This window comes from Sebastes fasciatus, chromosome 7, assembly GCF_043250625.1.
Source record: "Sebastes fasciatus isolate fSebFas1 chromosome 7, fSebFas1.pri, whole genome shotgun sequence".
NCBI lineage: Eukaryota > Metazoa > Chordata > Actinopteri > Perciformes > Sebastidae > Sebastes > Sebastes fasciatus.
The window spans coordinates 5,252,909-5,271,639 of NC_133801.1; the positions used below are offsets into that span (position 1 = coordinate 5,252,909).

The window sequence follows — 18,731 nt, forward strand, 5'->3', positions numbered from 1 at the left end:
AAAGGGTTTCTTTCTTTCTGGCTGCCAATTGAGAAAACATTCCCTCAGTGACTTCACAGTGGGTCTGATTCGATTAGGAAAAGACTTCTTCTTGTTTTTGTCTGCTCTTTGTTGATTTGTAACAAGGTAGGAACTATAAATAATACTGTCCCAGCCGTCCCGGGGAGAGCAGACACACTTTGGACTCGTGTGCTAGTTACCAACAAAGATTCAGACAGCTAACACTAGCATCAGCTGGAAGGCCAGAAAATAAGCTTTCCAACAATATGTTTCTGTAGGTGGCATAACTAAAAACAGTATGGTAGAAGGAAAATAACAAAAACGACCAACATTTACTTACATGCTGTATATTTCAAAACTGTGAATAAAATGTGAAGAATAGTCAATAGTTGCTTTCTAACTAAAATGTCCCTGTCCCCTACACCACTGGAAAGGACAGAACCACACATCTAGCATGTGTTTTTAACAAGTAATCAATGCGATTACAGTTAATTAGCTGATGAGTCACCTGAGACACCGAAACCTGTTAAAGGAATAGTTTTGGGAAACACGTCTTGAATCCATCTAAACGTGAGACGGACATCCATCTTATCGTCTCGCTGTCACAAAGAATGATAATAATGACTTATTGCTTTGTTTGGCGGCAGCGTCGTTCTCTCTCCAAATCTCTCTCTCTAAATGGAAAAGGCTTTTTTTGTTTGTTTTTTTACCGTCTCTGGAACGCTGATAGCAGCTCTGCAGATGCAGCGTTGTCATAAAATTCTGTTACGTCCTTTCGTATCCAGTTAGTCCAGAGAGAGAGAGAGAGCGAGAGAGAGAGAGAGAGAGAGAGAGAGAGAAGCTATATTTGGAAGCGGCACTGCCTTGTACTGTATGGGTATGTAATAAATCTGTTGTGCCATAATAGTGAATGGTGGGTCGTACAGCGCTGTGTGTGTGTGTGTGTGAGGATGAATGGTGGCCTGTCTCGCCCCCCCCCCCGTACTGCTGCTCCTCGCTACTGTAATTGGTCGTCGGCTTAAGTGCTGCTGCTGCACTATTCTCCAGATAGATGGGATGGAGGGAAGGAGAGGGGGAGAGGAAGGAAGGAAGGAAGGAAGGAAGGAGAGAGAGAGGAAGCAACGGGAGGGAGGAGGCGAAGGAATAATGCAACGGGGAGAGGGAGGCAGAAATGACTGATGGGTGAGACGGAGCTGGATCGAAGGATGCATGAATTAAAAAGGACGTCAGAGGAAGAGGAGACGGAGGAAAAGAGGGATGGAGGGAGAACAGAGCGATGTTATATGAGTGGAGGAATGTAGGCTGAGAAAGGAGAGGTCATGTGAGTTTCACACATTTGTTTTCATGATTTTTCCATCGAGATTCTGTAGTTTGTAGCATCTGGTTGGTCTGGCAATACATAATAAATCATGTTATCTTTCCCTGCAGTGCTATCTATTAATTTAATCCCCTGCATCTGATGGCTCGTTTCAACCTCACAGCTGTTTACATCCTGTTACCTTGGTTTCCATTGTCTCCACTGCTCATTGGGTTTTCTATTTTTAGCCTCATGTTGTGTTTTTGTCTTTGTTTCTCCACGCAGCGTCCTCTCTCGTCACATTAACTTCGCTGCTGCAGGAACTAAATTCCCCCTCCTGGGGATAATTAGAGTTAATTTGAAAAAAAATAAATAATGTTATATATTCACGCATTTACCGTAAAAATCCAAATGAGGGGATTTTGTTTTTATCATCATTCTAATCATCAACCGTTCTAATCTGCAGGATCCAGCTTGAGATTTCGCCAACTTTCTGAGCTTAAAGCGCTGCCAAACGCTGTCAGAGTTTAGCGATAAAGAACCAGCGTGGAAGAGCCAGAGGTGCTTTTATTTTAAACGATGATCTCATTTTGGAGAGTAACTCACATTTCTGTGTTCGGCGCATCTGTGTTGAAATATTAGATTTCCTCTGATTCTGGATCGCATCTTGTTTTGGCTCGATGTAAACTCTCGCTCTGTGGGACTTTGGCAAAATTCTCGACATCATTTTAACTGGGTTACTATTATTATTCCTTTAAAGTCTGCAGTCGAGCTCAGCTTACACAGGATTGCATCAACCAAACCGACGAGCAGCTTTTATTGTGAAAAGAGAGAAGACGAAAGTGTTCAAATTGGGGCAAAATGTGGAACCTGCAACGACGAATCGACACTTTTTCTTAGTTTATTTAATGTTTCCAGTGACGTTTAGATAAAATTCCCAAAACTTCAATGACCTCTGCCAGGTTTTCCATGACAGCTGGGGTGGCGGTGTGTGTGTGTGTGTGTGTGTGTGTGCATGTGGGGAAGCAGAGGGGGAGGAAGGGGGAGGAACGGAGGGCGACTAATGTCTTCCGAGGAGCGAGAGGAGAGGAATGAGACGCTTTGGCCAAGACACAGCAGTAACTCTCTACTCTCGTTAGACTGGCCCTGTTATTCTCAGCACACACACACACACACACACACACACAGTCGGGCCCTTGCAGCAGGTGGGCCTTTTGATTTGTCACCCAGGAAGAACCGTGTCTCATTTGCATACAGATGCCCCCTTCAGCGCTTAGGAAGGGTGCACACACACACACACGCACACACACACACACACACGCACACACACACAGCGTCTTCAGTCCTCCCCTCTAGACTGAGGCCCATACAACCCTCTCTTTCTTTTTTCTTTCTCTCTGTCTTTCACTTGTCTCCCTTCCTCCCCTCTTTCTTTTCAGTTCTTCTCGGCTTTGCAGTGATTTTGGCGAACAAACCCCAGGAGATTGGAAACCACGTCTCTGTGTGTGTGTGTGTGTGTCTGTGTGTGCGTGTGTGTGTGTGTGCATGAATATTTTTGTAGATTTATATGCACTTCCTCTGTGGAAATGTAAAAACTTTCTATGGATTTATGTGCTCATGCAAATGCAAGTTTTTTTACCGTATATATTTGCATTTATGTCTGTGAATCTATCGTTTTGTTCCTTTACATGTGTATGCATGCATGTGTGTGTGTGTGTGCGCGCATCTTGGAGGCTCTTGCACCTTGCATCTGTTCTAGCTGGCAGAGCTTCCAGGAGTCTGTGTGCCGGTGTCAAACAACGGCGGCTTGTTTGCAGACCCCAACACTGAACTGATACACACATTCACACACTCTCAAACACACACACACACGCACACACACACACACACACACACACACACACACACACACACACACACACCAAGACAACAAGAATGAGAGCTGAATTTCAAACCAAATAAATACTTGAAGATCACGATGGAGTTCAAAGTAGAAGGGAAAAAGAGTGTGAATGCAGCCGGGCTGAACAGAAGACAGGATGGTGTGAAATGAAGCTTTACGGGAAAATGATTCACAACGTTGAGCGATTGTTTCCAAAATGCATCGTACTGGAATTCATGTTTCTGACCGCCAAAACCTTAGTATGTTTCATCTAATTCAAAGCGAAGACAAGGCACCAAAACTAAATCAAAAGTTGCACATCAAAAATTATTTTACAGCTCCAAAAAAAGTGACATTTTAATCTGTGCAAGCCTAAAGTGAAGCTTAACATTTGTATTTTTGAACTTTATTTCACCAGGATTATCTCCAGAAAGCCAAAACTGCGGCACATTATGTCACATAACCCAACACATTTTGGACTGGTGTCATAAACATGGGAATTATGTGATTGTAAAAAAGACTTTCTTTGTCTCCTGTCTCAGCTGCGTGTCCCTCTGCACACGGAAACCAACATTAATTTGCGACATGAATCCCAGGCTGAAGCTCTGAGACGTATTTAAGAGCGGCACACTGTGTGTCCAACAAGTCTCTAGCAGAGCTGGAGAAACGTCATGCTGTGATTGGCTGGAGGGCAGCGATTACATCAGAGACTCTGCAGGCGCTACGGCAACACTGGGAAGTCTCTAGTTTAACTGGAGGTGGGATTGTTACGTATACGCCTGCTGACGCCTTGTTTCAGAATAAGCATGTGACCTCCGGAGGTTATTTTACATCTAACAGGATCCCTGGAGGTTGAAAAATATTATTCCAAAGAGAAAAGTATGCATCGTAGTACTAGATTTAGGTCACATAAATATGTTTCACCACATTGAATCATTCTGCCACCTGCCACTGAGCACACACAGCTGAACTGGATGCATATGAAGCCACTAAAATCTTGACGCAACGATTGTTTTTCCATGTGGTTTGAGGTTCTACAAAGTGGAGGCAGAGAAGGAGTCAAACCACAGAGAGACGCTGTGATATTTCTCAGTTCTCAGTTGTGGAAATGCAGTTTGTCTGGATGATTTTGAGCCTTTACAAGTTGCGGTAAAAACTTGCCAACCTGCAAAACCCTCCCTCTCTGTGTATTCCATTTATTTTTACAACAACATCCGCTCCTGGCAAATACAGCATGAGTAATGTTTTTATGGTTGTGTTTAGGCAACTCTAAGCACTTGGTTGAGGTTAGGGAAAGCTTGTGGTCTTGGTTAAGTGTTGACGCTGATTTGAAGCATAAGACAGGACGCGTTGGCTTTTTCAGTGTTTAACCAAACCGCCATCTTTCTCTAACCTGCCCAAGAGCCGAACCCTAATCCATCCCAACCGCCTCTCTGCAACACACAGTTGCATTCGCTGCACTTCCACATATTAAGTTAAAAACAACATGCTGGTGCTTTCTATTTCGTGTCTTCAACGGCTCAAACAAACAACCCAAACCTTTGACGCACAGCAGGACAGTATGAGCAGGATGACACACACACACACACACACACACACGCACACAAATCACAGCCTCCCCCTCCCCACTGCTCCAGTCACATGTCAAACCAGGGCAGAATTAAGAGTTTAGACAAATACAATTTCACCTCTGATCCTGTAATCCTGATCTGTTGGACTGTGTGTGTGTGTGTTGGTGTGTGTGTTGGTGTGGGGTGCAACGTGAGCCCAGTCAAGGCCCCTCCGTCCCTGAGGACTCACAACCTCTGTCAACACAAACTTAGGGCCACACACACACACACACACACACACACACACACACACACACACACACACACACACACACACACACACACACACATACACACATATCCCTGTACTTCTATCTTTGTGAGGACACTCATTGACATAATACATTCCCTAGCCCCTTACACTAACCTTAACCATCACATATAAATGCCTAACACCTTAACCCTTACCCTAATCTAAGCCTAAACCTAATTCTAACCTGAACCTTAAAGGGGACATATCATGAAAACCTCCCTTTTTCAGTGCTTGGTCACATCCATTTGGGTATCTGGAGTGCTTACCAACCCACAAACTGTGAAATAAGATGACCCAGTCAGTTTTTTGTGGGCTGCATGTGCAGAAAACATGTGATTTAACAAGCCATTCAGATCTGGCTCCCCTTCCTTTATCACATACAGTTTTATCAGAATATATCGCACACAGCTTGAGAAATACCATTACCAAGGTGCACCATATTTTTCTCTCAAGCCAATCAAAGCAGACTGGACTTTGTGAGAAAATTAAGGCATATTAAGGCATGTAAACATGTTCTAGTAGAAACCCAAATTACAAGTATGAGCCTGAAGCATGACATGTCCTCTTTAAAACCAAGTCTGAACCCTCAAACAGGTCTTTTGACGAAGTGAGGACCGACCCAAATGTGCTCTCTTTCTAAAAATGTCCTCACTCTGAAGGTCTGAGACTCAAATCGGTCCTCACAAATATAGCTGTACAGTACAAGCACACACACACAGGGACAACATAGCTATTATAAATCCATAAATCTATCCCACAGTGTTGAAATGAGGCTGTAATTCTCAATGTCAGTGCATAATAACAAGCAGAGAAGCCACTCAGCAGTAAAACTCTCTGACAGCGCGTTACTGTGTGTCTATCTATGTGTGTGTGTTTATATATCTGAGCGTATGTGTGTTTTAACATGATGACAAACTGATGGATGAAGACTGAGATAATGAAATGTTTCCTTAATGTGTCAAAACACTTTGCACTGATCCATCTATTCATCCTGATGCACTCCCTCCATCATGCACTTCCTTTACAAGGTCAGGCAGAGAAATGGATAGATAGATATTCTGCATACCTCTCTATCCATCCATCCATCCATCCATCCATCAATGACCCATTCATCCATCTGTCACTGTGCAAATCTATATTTATTGTTCTGCTGATGAAGCAAAACTCCACCTTATAACATTCAACACTGTTAGAAAAGGTATTGGTGATGCATCTTGATATTTGATGGCACATTTTGTTATTTGTGTGTGTAACTGGACAAATGAAAATGACAAAATGTTCATCATGTTGAGGAAAACTAGGTGCAAAAAAAACATAATTGCATTGGTCTGAATCTTATAAATGATGTTATATGCATTAGAAAGCATGCCTAAACAACTGAAAACCTGTAAATTAACAGTGTTAAAGTATCTAAAGATGAAGTTTTCCTTTACTTTCCCATCACCTATCATCCATCCATCTATCCATCCATCCATTAAAGCAGCAGCAGTGGTGGTGGTGGTGTCTTACCTGGGTAGAAGTCTTTGGATTTGGACAGTTTGATGGTGGCTCCGGTCTCTTTCTGCAGCTGGACGATGGTCTGACCTCCCTTACCGATGATAGAACCCGCCGCATAGCTGGGAATCAAAACCTTCAGGAAGTACTCGCCTTCCTCTGTAGCAGAAAACAGGAAACAGGAAGTCAGAGAGAGCTACAGCACTTCATGTAGGTTTTACTTCAAATACAGCTGGAAAAGAACAATGAATGCATCATTAGTCTGTTTGAACCTTTGCCCTCATGCCGGCCGTTTATTTCTATATTTTCTTGCATTTATGACAATTTTGTTGGAGTAAAAGTAAAATGCAGAAAAAACAATCTGTCATCCAACACAGGGATCATCTTGTTTGGATAAGTGGAAACTGTGAAGCAGAAGCAAAGTGTTTGTCAGTAATCACAGTCTGACAGAACAGATGCGAGCCGGTGCCGCATCACTACGCCAAAGCACAATCATTTGTCTTCCTATCCGTCTCCCCCCGCCTCTGCTCCCTCTCCACCGACCATCCAAAGCTTCCTCAAGCTGCATAAATCCATCCAATCACATCAAACGATGACTGATATCCATGACAACTAATTATTTCCATAATCTGATGATTCCGTTATCTCTCCCCTTTCTCTGCGCGTCCATTTGTGCGAGCCTCTAAACACTCTCTCCAGATTGGTCTGATCTAATTTCAGCGTCGGGCCCGAGGAATCTGGTCCTCGTCACCGCCTCGGCGTGAGGGGGAGGGGGCTGAGGAGCACGCTGCTCGTCACTTTTGTTATTAAAGCTAATCAGATTCAACGCTTGTGGATGCGACGCCTCGCGAAGGCATAACACCACATGCCCGCCACGACGCACACACACACATGCACTTATTAACATGTGCGGATCAGCCCATACAAACAAACACAAAGCAGATTCAGATATTTGCGTCCTGCTAACACGGAGCTGCACCTGCATCGAGTGTAAACTCTGGATATGAAAGGAAGATGTCGTCTGATTCATGTGGACTTGTGTTGACTGTTTTCAGCACTGAGCTCAGATATTTGCCCTGATGGGATAAAGATGTCTTCGAGTGTCTTCACAAGCTGAAGCTGCAGTCAGTTTTGTCTAATCAGCTTGATGGAGGATAAACAGAAGACAGCAGCCGTTCTTCCTTTAAAAAAGTGCCAGAATTTCATTCAACTTTGACCAAATACAATTTTACAGACAAAAAGTTCACCGTTCTCTTCTCTCTTTCTCTATTTCTTCCTCTCCAAGAAATATCAGATACGAAACATAGGTCACTTTCACACTTGTTTCATCTGACTAATTAAAAAGAGGTGCATCAAGGCAGTTTTGGCGATGTCATCCTGCATCATCAGCACTACAGGAAAACCACATATTCACAGCTTGCTGCACCTTATGAGTTGATTTCTAGTTTTTGATGGTCATTACGGACTCTCAAAGAAATAACTGGATTGTGCAGGCTGGTCTCATACACTGTTCATAGCTATACCTACGAAAAGTAATGCGCTGTAATCCGTATATATCTGTAATCCACGTAGTTGTCAACCAGGAAATATAAAGAGTGGCGAATGCCGCGTAGGGAAGAGGTAGGGGTGGATTGATGGGTTAAAAAACACCAGACTTTCGCCCTGGAGACTGGTGTTTGTGTCCCGTGTGAAACCAGAAATAAGATTTATTTGTCACGTAACTTACATACTAAAGTAACGTGACTTCCAGAGTTATTTTAAGCCAAACCACAATCTTTTCCTAAACCTAAGGAAGTTGTTTTTCCTGTGAAGTTTATTTTGAAAAGACTGTATGTATGTAACGAGCGGAAATTGACACATGTTGCTGGACATTCATAGGAAAACGCATGAAAAAGGAGGGATAACTTTTTCGTAACATATCATACGAACCGTTGTATTAGAATTCGTTGGATTGTGAGCATCAGTAGTCAAAACAGCAACTGCAGCTCATACTGTGCAAACCATCCAGGTGAGTTAACCTGAGCGTGTTCTGTGCAGTTTACTGAAGTAAAACGATTTAGCCTCGATGAATCTTGATGTCAGTTGGAGACACCAAAATGAAAAGCTTTAGCTAAAAACCTCCAGTGGCTCTCTGTTGTATTTGCATCTGAACTGAAAACAAACTCAATTACAAGTGTGTCGACTGACTTAATAACATCTGATATTCTCAAGTTGATGTTTGTCTTTTTTGTAATTTGCCAGACTCTCACTAGAACGGAGAACAAACAGCTTCACTGCTTTTGTGAAAAATTACGCACTGAAGCTAAAAGGGAGATAAACCGAAAGGTCAAAGCACATTTGAATCATCTTGCGGGTTCAGTCAGAGCGACTACACTTTCAGTGACTTCACTCAGTGACACGTTGACCTGAAGCAAGAACCTGCAACCTTTTGGTTGTAGCCTGCTGCTTCTTTGACAATGCAACGACAGAGAGAGAGAGAGAGAGAGAGAGAGAGAGAGAGAGAGAGAGAGAACTGACTGAACCTCAGCAGATCTCTTCCTCCCACTGTCTCTTTCAGGAAGAACCTCTGACCGGCCCGTCGGTACAGAATCACATACAATAACAGATATGGAGGCGATGTGTCAGAGATTTGTGTGTGTGTGCGGCACTAGGTAAATAAGAACAAATCCCTCCTGAAGCAGACGTGCCTTTGTTACCATGGCGATGATATCAACAAGCTGTAGGTCAAATAAAGAATAGCACCTCATTCCTTCTCCTTTAAAGGGCTGTTTCACCTAAAGACCTCCGCTGCTTTTGAATCTAACAGACTGAAAAACAGTCAGTCGCCCAAAAGCTGATATAAATAAACACAGTTAGATGTAAAATCGCTCTAAAGAAAATGCCATTATGCTGTGGTTCATCTTGCAAAAAAAGAGATTAAGAGCATGTTTTGCATGGTTATATTTCTCTCCCACCCCAGCATATATTGTCTAATATAACATATAAATATTAACGGTTCAATCCACCCAAATTGCAGAGAGACGCAAATAAACAAATATTGTTAATTCCATTCACCTGCATTGTAAAGTTTAGCATCTTAATTTAATTTTAATATCTCAAAACCTCGGCAAATCAAACCAAAACTATCAGATACCGCTATCAGTCAGAAATTTTTTCTTTTGTGTCATTCCATTGAATTGGCCCTTTAAAGCCTTAAATCTTGAACAAAATCATAATTTGTTTCATTATTATTCATTATTATTATTATTTATGACTATGGAGCTTTTCTAGGAAAAAATGCCGCCTTAATCAGTCAGTATTTAAAATCACATTAATAGATTTGACTGTTTTAAAGAGTTTATGAGGATTCATAACTCCATAATCTGTCGCTTTCATGTCAGCAATAATATAGAATAATAGTAGATTTTATTCTTTTGTATATTTCTCCTCACAATCTACTTTTCGAGGTTGCAACAGATAGTTTCTAACATGGTTTTGCAGTGTTATGTCTCTTTTAACTGTCACTGATTGAGTGTTTCTCAGCTTCCCTCCCCAGCAGCATTCTTCATATTTGATAATCCAGGACACAGAACCTCAGGAGGCAGATTAAAATAGGATTATTATTACAGGGGCACACTTTCTCACAAGGCCGAGGCACCTTGTAACACCGCTGTTCTCCGTCTGCTAGACAGGAGGAGACACTGAACTGTATGAATGCAAAATATCAGAATCTCCTGCTTTGATAGTGAGGTGGACAGACTCGGTATAACCAGATGGAAGATCCAATGATCCAATTATTAAATGCCTTTTAATAGCTATAACTCCCATTAAATCCCTTTAACACTTACGTTGCAGCAAAACAAGAGTGGAACAGAGGTGTTTGTGACACCTCACTATAAATACATTTAATTAGTAAAAGACCCTGCACACCCACACACGTGCTTTCAGTTATTCTGCAGGTTGATAATCATTTGGTGAAGAGATGCTGGAGGTTTGAATCATAACGGAAAAGATCCTCAACTCAAGACTGTTGAATGATTGTGCGGTTGGTCATGTGATGGTTAAAAACACTCTGAATCAATATTATAACACAAAGTTTGTTTAACTACATTGCATGACTGACATTTTCAGGCGCTTTTGTGTTACTATGTGTCTCTCATGATGCAGACAATCGTAACGAATGTCTGGGAATTTGTAAATGCAAAGTTGTTTTTCAAACGGAAGCAAACGGCCGCTTACAAACCTACGGCACTTACGTGTCCTGGATTCGGACAGGCCAATCACAACCGTTTACCTAGATGCGTGGGGACATACGTGGGTGCCACATGGGGATAACGTTTAACTGTTATTGGTCGACGTCATCTAGGACGCAGCTCTGGGAGAGAGCGCCAGAGATTCTGGACAAAACCAGCGACCGTGAGTTACATTTACTGGCAGGAGGAGTGCGCCGAGATTATTTTTATTTTTCAAACTTTGAACAGCAGCAACAGTGAGTGAGTCTGTGTGTCTGTTAGCACGTTAGCAGAGCATCTGTAGCAACAGCAGTTCTGTACATGTGTTTCTGCTACGACAGTGTTTGCACGCACACAGCTTCTGCATGTCACCGACCCAATATGAAGGACCACCCTAAATACTTTGGATTGGTTCTGCTATTTTCTATTCTATAATTGTTTCCACCCAGTTTTAGCAACAAAAGCAGGGAGATCGTCCTCATTCTCTGCGAGTGACTCACTGACTCGTGAGTCGACTATACAGTACGTGCCAAATTGGAAACATCGGAGGTTTTTCAGAAAAATCCAAGTTTCCCAGGTGTAATTATGATTTGTATGTTGAACGTCACTTACAAGTCGGAAGCTTGTAATTACTGTAACTCGATGTTACATGAATGCGGCATAATTAGGAATAATTACAGCTGTGACCTAATTCCATATTACACTGTAATTCAGGTTTCGTGATGTGTTCACACTGGGAAAGTCGCAAAATAATAAATTGTGGATGATGGTGAGACAGCTCAACGAAGATACAAAAGACATATAAAGTACACTAATATCTTGTACACTAACTCCAAAAAAGTATACTTTGACAACTAGTATTTGACATTGGAACACTTGTCTTGATGTTGTGCAACTAATTGTTTCTCAAGAGACACAGTAGATGTTGTTTCTTTCAGATCCTCTGCCGAACGTGTGTGCTGTGTGTGAGGGGATTGTAGTGGAACAATGTTCAGAGTGTTAAATACTGGGTGGGCTCTGTTCTCATCTTGGAGTGTTCAGCCAAGTCAAAGCATGAGCACACATACAGGAAACCTGACACTCCCCTGCCCTTCCTCAGCCCTGCTAGTGATGAAGTACAAACTGCAGGCAGCTCAGACGTGGATGTATGTACAGAGGAGAGAGAACAAAACTCACTTCTTTTTATTTGTCAAATAAAGTTTAGCCTCCTTTGTTAAGATCTTGTGTTAATCAGAACTCCCTGATGTGCATTAATGAGCTAGGTGTTTTCAGTTCAAATTAAATTCTCTTCCCTTCAGACTTGTTACTAACCAGATCTCCATATGGAAGTTTCCAAAATAAAAACACCTACATGATAATGATCGTCTTCTCCTCTTCTTCTTCCTTCTCTTTAGGTCCAACCATCCTACTATCTATTCATCCTTCTATCTGCATGCTCCTTTTCTCCTTGCAGTTTTAGTACTGGAAATATTTCTCAGAAGCCGTCAGAGCCACTTGAGACGTATAAATGATGTGAAGCGTGCAGAAGCCAACCTTACAGAGATGTAGGGCTGATCAAAATAACAAAACATAGCAGAGCAGTGCAGCTACTGTACACTAACATACTCATCTAACAAGCTGTAACTTTAGCTGGAGGCAAGATTACTGAGCTTCATAATATTAGTCTTCTCTACAACCTCTTGCTTTCTACACTGGATCTCAGTTGAAGAAAGTTATATATCAGTTTATTACACGGCTTTGTTGAATACTCGATTCTGATTGGTCAATCACTGCGTTATTTCTTTATAGCAGCTGTGTATAATAGACCGTTGCAGTCTGATGTCGGACTCTGGAGGTCCGTTTTTGTGTCAAATTATTGATTTCTTCAGTAAGTAGCTGTGTAATAAGCGGGATAATGTACAGTAAGCGGGTCATTGTTGTGAAATAAACCTCTTCAGGTGTCGGGGTCCACTCCTCCGCTTTGCGTTGGGGCGTCAACGTGTCGGGGTTTATTTCACAACAATGACCGGCTCGCTGTACATTATCCCTTACTTGTTGAATGTGCTTCATCTGTTGTTTTTCAGCAGTTTGTTTGCAGCTGACATGCTTCTCCTGTAAACCTTGTGTTTTAAATGTTCGTGGCATATTTTGGGGCCCGGCCCTGGAGCTTCAGCTGCACTGTGGCACGTCACAAACTTTATTTGGCTCCTCATCCTCGCCTTTTCACGTGCGAGCATGGCGAGTAACTTTCTATTGTCCGTCTTTACATTTTCATTTTAGTCTAGCCGGCTAATGAGCTGCACACAGTGACAACAGTAGTGTGACGTTCATCAAGTTCTTGCTCTCTCTGATATTAACAACGCTCACAGCAGCACTTTGTTTTGAAGCTTGAAGACGTGTCACATGGTTGTGGCCTAAAACTGTCTGTCTTCTCCTCATTACCTTTCTCTCCTCCTCTTTTCTTTCATCTCCCCTCCTTTCCTTTCTTTTCCTCCTCTTGTTCCCTCTCATCTTGTCGCCTTTCCTCTCAATCCTAGTAACCTCCTCTCCTCTCCTCCCCTCTCCTCATCTTCTCTCCTCTCCTCTCCTCCCCTCTCCTCATCTTCTCTCCTCTCCTCTCCTCTCCTCCCCTCTCCTCATCTTCCCTCTCCTCATCTTCCCTCTCCTCTCCTCAGTGTGCTGCAGTGACCCACTTTGAGTACGGAGCCTTGGACTGACCTGCTTTAGATAGAGGCTAGCTAATTATAACCAGCCTGTATTAATAAGGCAGGGGAATTGGTAAATACGAAACACACACACACACACACACACACACACACACACACACACATGTATGCTTGCGCACACAAAACAGATAGCGCACATTTAACACTCCCTTCACAAACACTGTTTCCGACGTCTCATAAACAAGCCTACACACCAACATGGCATCATGACTCATCATCTATATAAGAGGATGCAATGAGTGACTCATGTTCATCACTTGTATCTGTTGTCTGTAACACTTGTACGTGTTGCCATGGCAAACATTAAAAAATGTATTTATATACGCAGAGCAAGATATCCACAATTCAAATTACACAATAAAAAGGTTTTATTTTTTAAAAGATCATTAAATCCTGTGAACCTGTGCACGCTGCGGAACAACACCTGACGTTTTGGATCCTGTTTCATTGATTATTTGTCATACAGAAAATATTTTGGGAACATTTGCGTGCTCTAAAACGGCAGTTTCCCACACTAGGAGGGCGTAAAAATACATCGTTAAACTCCTGCGTACCACGAGAAACAGCGCTGCAGATCTCCAGTGTGGAGTTTGTTAACGGGGTTATGTAACACAGATTGAATTACACTTTGGAAATAAGCTTTTAGCAGGTTTGATAACTGCCATGACTCAATTTTCATAAATATGAACTTTAAAAAAAAACAGCGCTGCACTATCTGCCTCTTCCTCCCACACTGCACCACGCTGAATGATACCGTTTACAGAGAAGTTTTATCAACATTCCACCACTTTTATCAGCTTTATCTGCTCCTCTTAAAAGCCTCTGACATGTAACAGCCCCAGCATCGCTCTGTTGAGCTCTTTTTAAAGATGCTGCTGGTTTCATAGCGTGCAACCTTAAAGAGCGGCTTGCACATCTAAGACACATTAGCAGACTCTTAAGGAGGTGATGCTTTGACTCTGCGTGCACTTTATAAAGCAGTTTGTTACAAAGCTGGTAAGGCTAGAAACGCTTCATGAATTTATCTGATCTTGATTTTCCACCAAATGTCACAGTCTAAATAGACTTTAAATAAAAGCACAACATAAATGCATGATAACATGAATCAAAAAAAAAGCGGCCGGCGTGATTAGCGTTTTTTTCTCATCGTGGTGACTTTTGCTGGATACCTGGAGCTGTCTAACTTTACCAACCGTAGTCACCACGATCTGAGCAGAAAAAAATAGGAGGGAAATTATTGCGGTACTTGAGATTTCAGGTAAGTCGTTCATTCATTAAAACTGTACTATTAACTATTAGGTAGTGTACAGTTCATTGTTTGTATTAAAGCTTCAGCAGGCAACACGTTTTTGTCATCATTGGGCTAAAATTCCATAATAACCTTTCAGAATATTGTAATTCAAGTGTTCTGAGAGATAACTAGACTTCTGCACCTCCTCATGGCTCTGTTTTCAGGCTTTAAAACATCTAGCCCGTGACAGAAGACTATGACCAATCACAGCTCTTTCATATTCATTGCGAGAGCGTTCCTATTGGCTGTGCTCCGGCTTTGTACTTCCTCAACTGTTCTCAACATGGCTGCTGGGTCACAAACTTTTTCATTTTACAGCTAAACAGTAAACTACAAGATGTTTCTGAAAACATTTGAGGAGAGGAGAAATAGGCATTACAGTAGCATAATATTGATTCATATTTGATCAGCGCTGCCTAGCTTGACCGTTTGATCGGAGTTTGCGAGTGATTGACTTGTGGCTCTCATAGACGGCAGCTGGTCAGCAGACCTCAGATCAGCTCTGATTGGTTGTTTTTCCTCCGGTCTGTGAAATCTTGCAGATGCTGTTAGGAGCACCGGAGGACACAGAGGCACATGATTATTTTTCAGATTACCTGTCTCGTGCACTACTGTCACCATATAGCGACCGTTTTATAAAAATAACTCTTTTTAATCATATTTGCTCCATTTCTACCCACTGCAGCTTTAAGGTAATGATAGCACTCATTCAGTGGTTGCCTAGCAACAATTAGAAAAAGAGAACGCAGCAAAATGCTAAAACCGCTCTGTCTGATCGGGCAACAAAAAGGCTTTGTTGCGTGTTTTCCACCTGCGAACGCGCTCTGTCAGATCAGGCCTTTACATGATAGAATATACAAGTTGATGAATTAAACAGAGTGGATGTTTTTGTACCCTAACTGATGAAAGTTCTTTAACATTAGAGTTGTATTCTGGAGAGAAGCTGCTGTCTTATTTGAGACATCTTGTTCCCATTTGTAATCTCATCTACTGCAGTGTGGAGAACACAAAGGGAAATCCATAATGTAGTGAAATGATCCTGCCACTCGTGTCGTTGGTGTCATCCCCCCCTCCGCCCACAAAGAGCACAGTTTGGTTACATTTTTTAACACAGTTTCGGAAAAGCCAAGTCTCATTCATCTACCTGTCACAGTTACAAATTCTAATTATGTGTAATTATACCCCATGCTCTCGTCACTGTGTCATCCCTCGTCCCAGAGGTGCAGGTGATACTCATACATGCCAATCTAACCGAGCATAATAAGCAGCCGGAGGCTCTGCTCGCCACGTCTGACCCATCGGTGTCGACACTCAAACCTCTAAATCCGATAGGAGGTCACCCACGCCATATTCCCTCTCACAGCTCAGCAAATTAAAAAGTGATGGAGAAAAACTTCTCCACTCGTGGGTGTTTCAGCAACAACGTCTTGAAATAAATTATTCTTTGAAAAAAAAAAAAAGATGAACAGAAAAACTTCTGGTCAAAATATAATTCTGTTTTACAAGAATCCAGTAAACAAATGCTCAATATTAAAAACAATAATTTTAAAAAGCATGAAAGTCAAACCCACTGAGGTCCATGGCTGCTTGGGCTGTTAAAATAAGAGTAATAGCACATTGCTGGCTAGCGTCAGTGTGTTGAGAGAAGCTGCTGTCTCAGCATGATGTCAGACTCATTGTTCTCTGCTACTATTTTCTGCACTTGTTGATATGAAGCATCATCAAAGATTCCAGCGTCTCAGCCTCCCGTGTGCAGCGACTCTTTCACGCTGACAGCATAATGAGCATGTAAACTTTCATTCCAAGTAAGAACAAGAAAAACACCGCAATTACAGATGTGGTGATTGTTACTGATTACTTCTTAATGTTTGAGCTGTCATAAAGCGTGGAGGGAGGTTTTTGTGCGGTTCATAAAAGGATGCTTTAGGTTACAACAACGACATTAATGTCCAGCCCGGTCGCATGAAAAGGCGTATGAATGACACGATATTGCAAAAGCGTGCAATACGAATGCCTTCCTTGCCTTTGGCGTAGTCTGTACTGACTGCAATGTCAATGCATCCGCATAAATATACTACGCTCAGAGCTAGTTATGTAGAATTTAAAAGGGAGAAAGACTGCTTATAGCGGGCGGGGAGGTGGACGACTTTCAACCAGGAGACCGGTGTTTTGTTAGTGACATTAGTGACGTTTGTGATGTGTTTTCCGTACTTGTATAGCGTTGTTTCCATTGTACTTAGTTTACGTCCTTATTTTAAGGCCAATCGTGACATTTTTCCTAAACCTAACTAAGTGGTTTTGTTACCCCCGGCTGGTACTGCACCTTCATACACGCTTGTAATATTCACGCCTCTGGAATCACCCGAGGGTGTGTCCGACAATTTTTGTAACTTTCTAAAAAAAGACAATCAAACAGTCACGTCATGCAGGAATTATTTATGCAGAAGCGTTAATTTTAGGAGGGTTTGAACTTTTCTCTCACGGTAGCATGTTTTACTTTCTCTTTTTTTAATATCAATTGTAATTGTAGTCAATAGTAGGTATCTTACAGTAGTTTCTTTCTGCCATCCTGTCTGAATGTTGCTCTAGATGAAACCCCCTGTGTGGGCTCCGTTTACATTCATATACTGTCCACAACTGTTGCCTAACTCAAAGCTACCTTCAAATAGATGTTAATACAGTAGAGTGGTGCAGGAATGAGTCCTAAAACCCAGACATGAGTTAACATTTCAACACTTGGCTGGAAGTCAATGGGTTTTTAGTTAGATGTCTGAAATAAGGTCTGTGGTTAACACAAGCTGAAGAGATTATAACGTTTTTTTCTACGATAAAAAATACATCAGTAAATATCACACTCGTGAATTTTGAAGCTTTTAGGTTTCTTAAAAAAGGCAGGTTGCTAACAAGTGGCTAAATTGGACTACTAAATGTCATCACGCCGAACATCAGTCCACCTTTAGCTTAGTAGTGGTGACGTGAAGTCATACGACTGTGGTGTAGTTTGTTTATAGCCTAACGTTAGTTTTTTACTTCTGCCAATTGCATTTACACTTTAAAAATCAAAGTGGTGTTCATTTGTGAAGATCATCTTGCTGAACAAAACATGTCAGCATCATGAACGTTTGTTTGCCACAGAGTTTATTTTCTGCAAAAAGCCAATGGAAAAGTCCTATTGTCTTTTTGTGGAGGGAACCAGGGCGATGCCAACTTCCTTGTTTGGAAAAATACATCATCCCTGCAGCACTCTATAAGGTCACATTCATTTCAAGTATATTGTACTCTATTTATCTTTCATCAATAATTATTTAAAGCAAAGACAATGCTAATGGAGGGAAAACCTATACTTTTCTTCCCGTAGTTTTCCCAGCTGACTGAACTGGCAACTTCCCAGTGGTCTTATCGAACCTCAACACAAAAACAAACACACTGAGACACGGTTCAAAAAGAAAGAAATGAAACATCTGGGTTAGAAAATGGAGGGATTAACTTCAAACCAGCGACTAGAGTGCAGAGCAGGTAAGGTGTGTCTGCAGCTGTGTAGCTACAGTATACCATGATGAGGGTCTATGTTTTCACTACTCTAAGCAACACACACACACACAAATCCCTGCAGTTACAACAGGAAGTACACACATTTCCTTTTACACGTCAAAAGGATTTGACAAAAGAAACTCTTTTCCTGCCTCTCCTTTTAAAATGTGGCCGACCACCTCGCCCAGAAAGTTTGTTATGAACTAGCAGCACAAGCGACAAGGTCAGAGAGTAAGCACTTTCCACCCGGCTGTGTATGTTATGATCATAAGTTCATCAAACCGTCTGTGTGTGTGTGTGTGTGTTCACGTTCGTGTCTCTGTGGGTCAAGATTGAGGGTTTTGGGATCAGGGGACGGGTTTTTTTTGGAGACTTAGAGGTCGTTGACAATAAATAATAAATGGTCCTCTGCAACGACATAACTGGATGAGTAAACAGTCCAATCTGTTGCTAAGGC

At 41.9% G+C, this 18,731-nt stretch overlaps 2 protein-coding genes across 6 annotated transcripts in view; both read right to left on the minus strand.

Moving 5' to 3' along the window:
- gpr4 (G protein-coupled receptor 4) overlaps positions 1 to 18,731 on the minus strand; it is a 208,793-nt gene that overhangs the window by 146,950 nt on the left and 43,112 nt on the right. The gene's annotated exons all lie outside the window — the stretch shown is intronic.
- nova2 (NOVA alternative splicing regulator 2) overlaps positions 1 to 18,731 on the minus strand; it is a 102,460-nt gene that overhangs the window by 70,463 nt on the left and 13,266 nt on the right. For all 5 annotated transcript variants that reach the window (XM_074641168.1, XM_074641167.1, XM_074641164.1 and 2 more), the window contains one exon: positions 6,552 to 6,695. In XM_074641168.1, the coding sequence (XP_074497269.1) occupies positions 6,552 to 6,695 (144 nt within the window). The remainder of the gene's footprint in view (positions 1 to 6,551; positions 6,696 to 18,731) is intronic.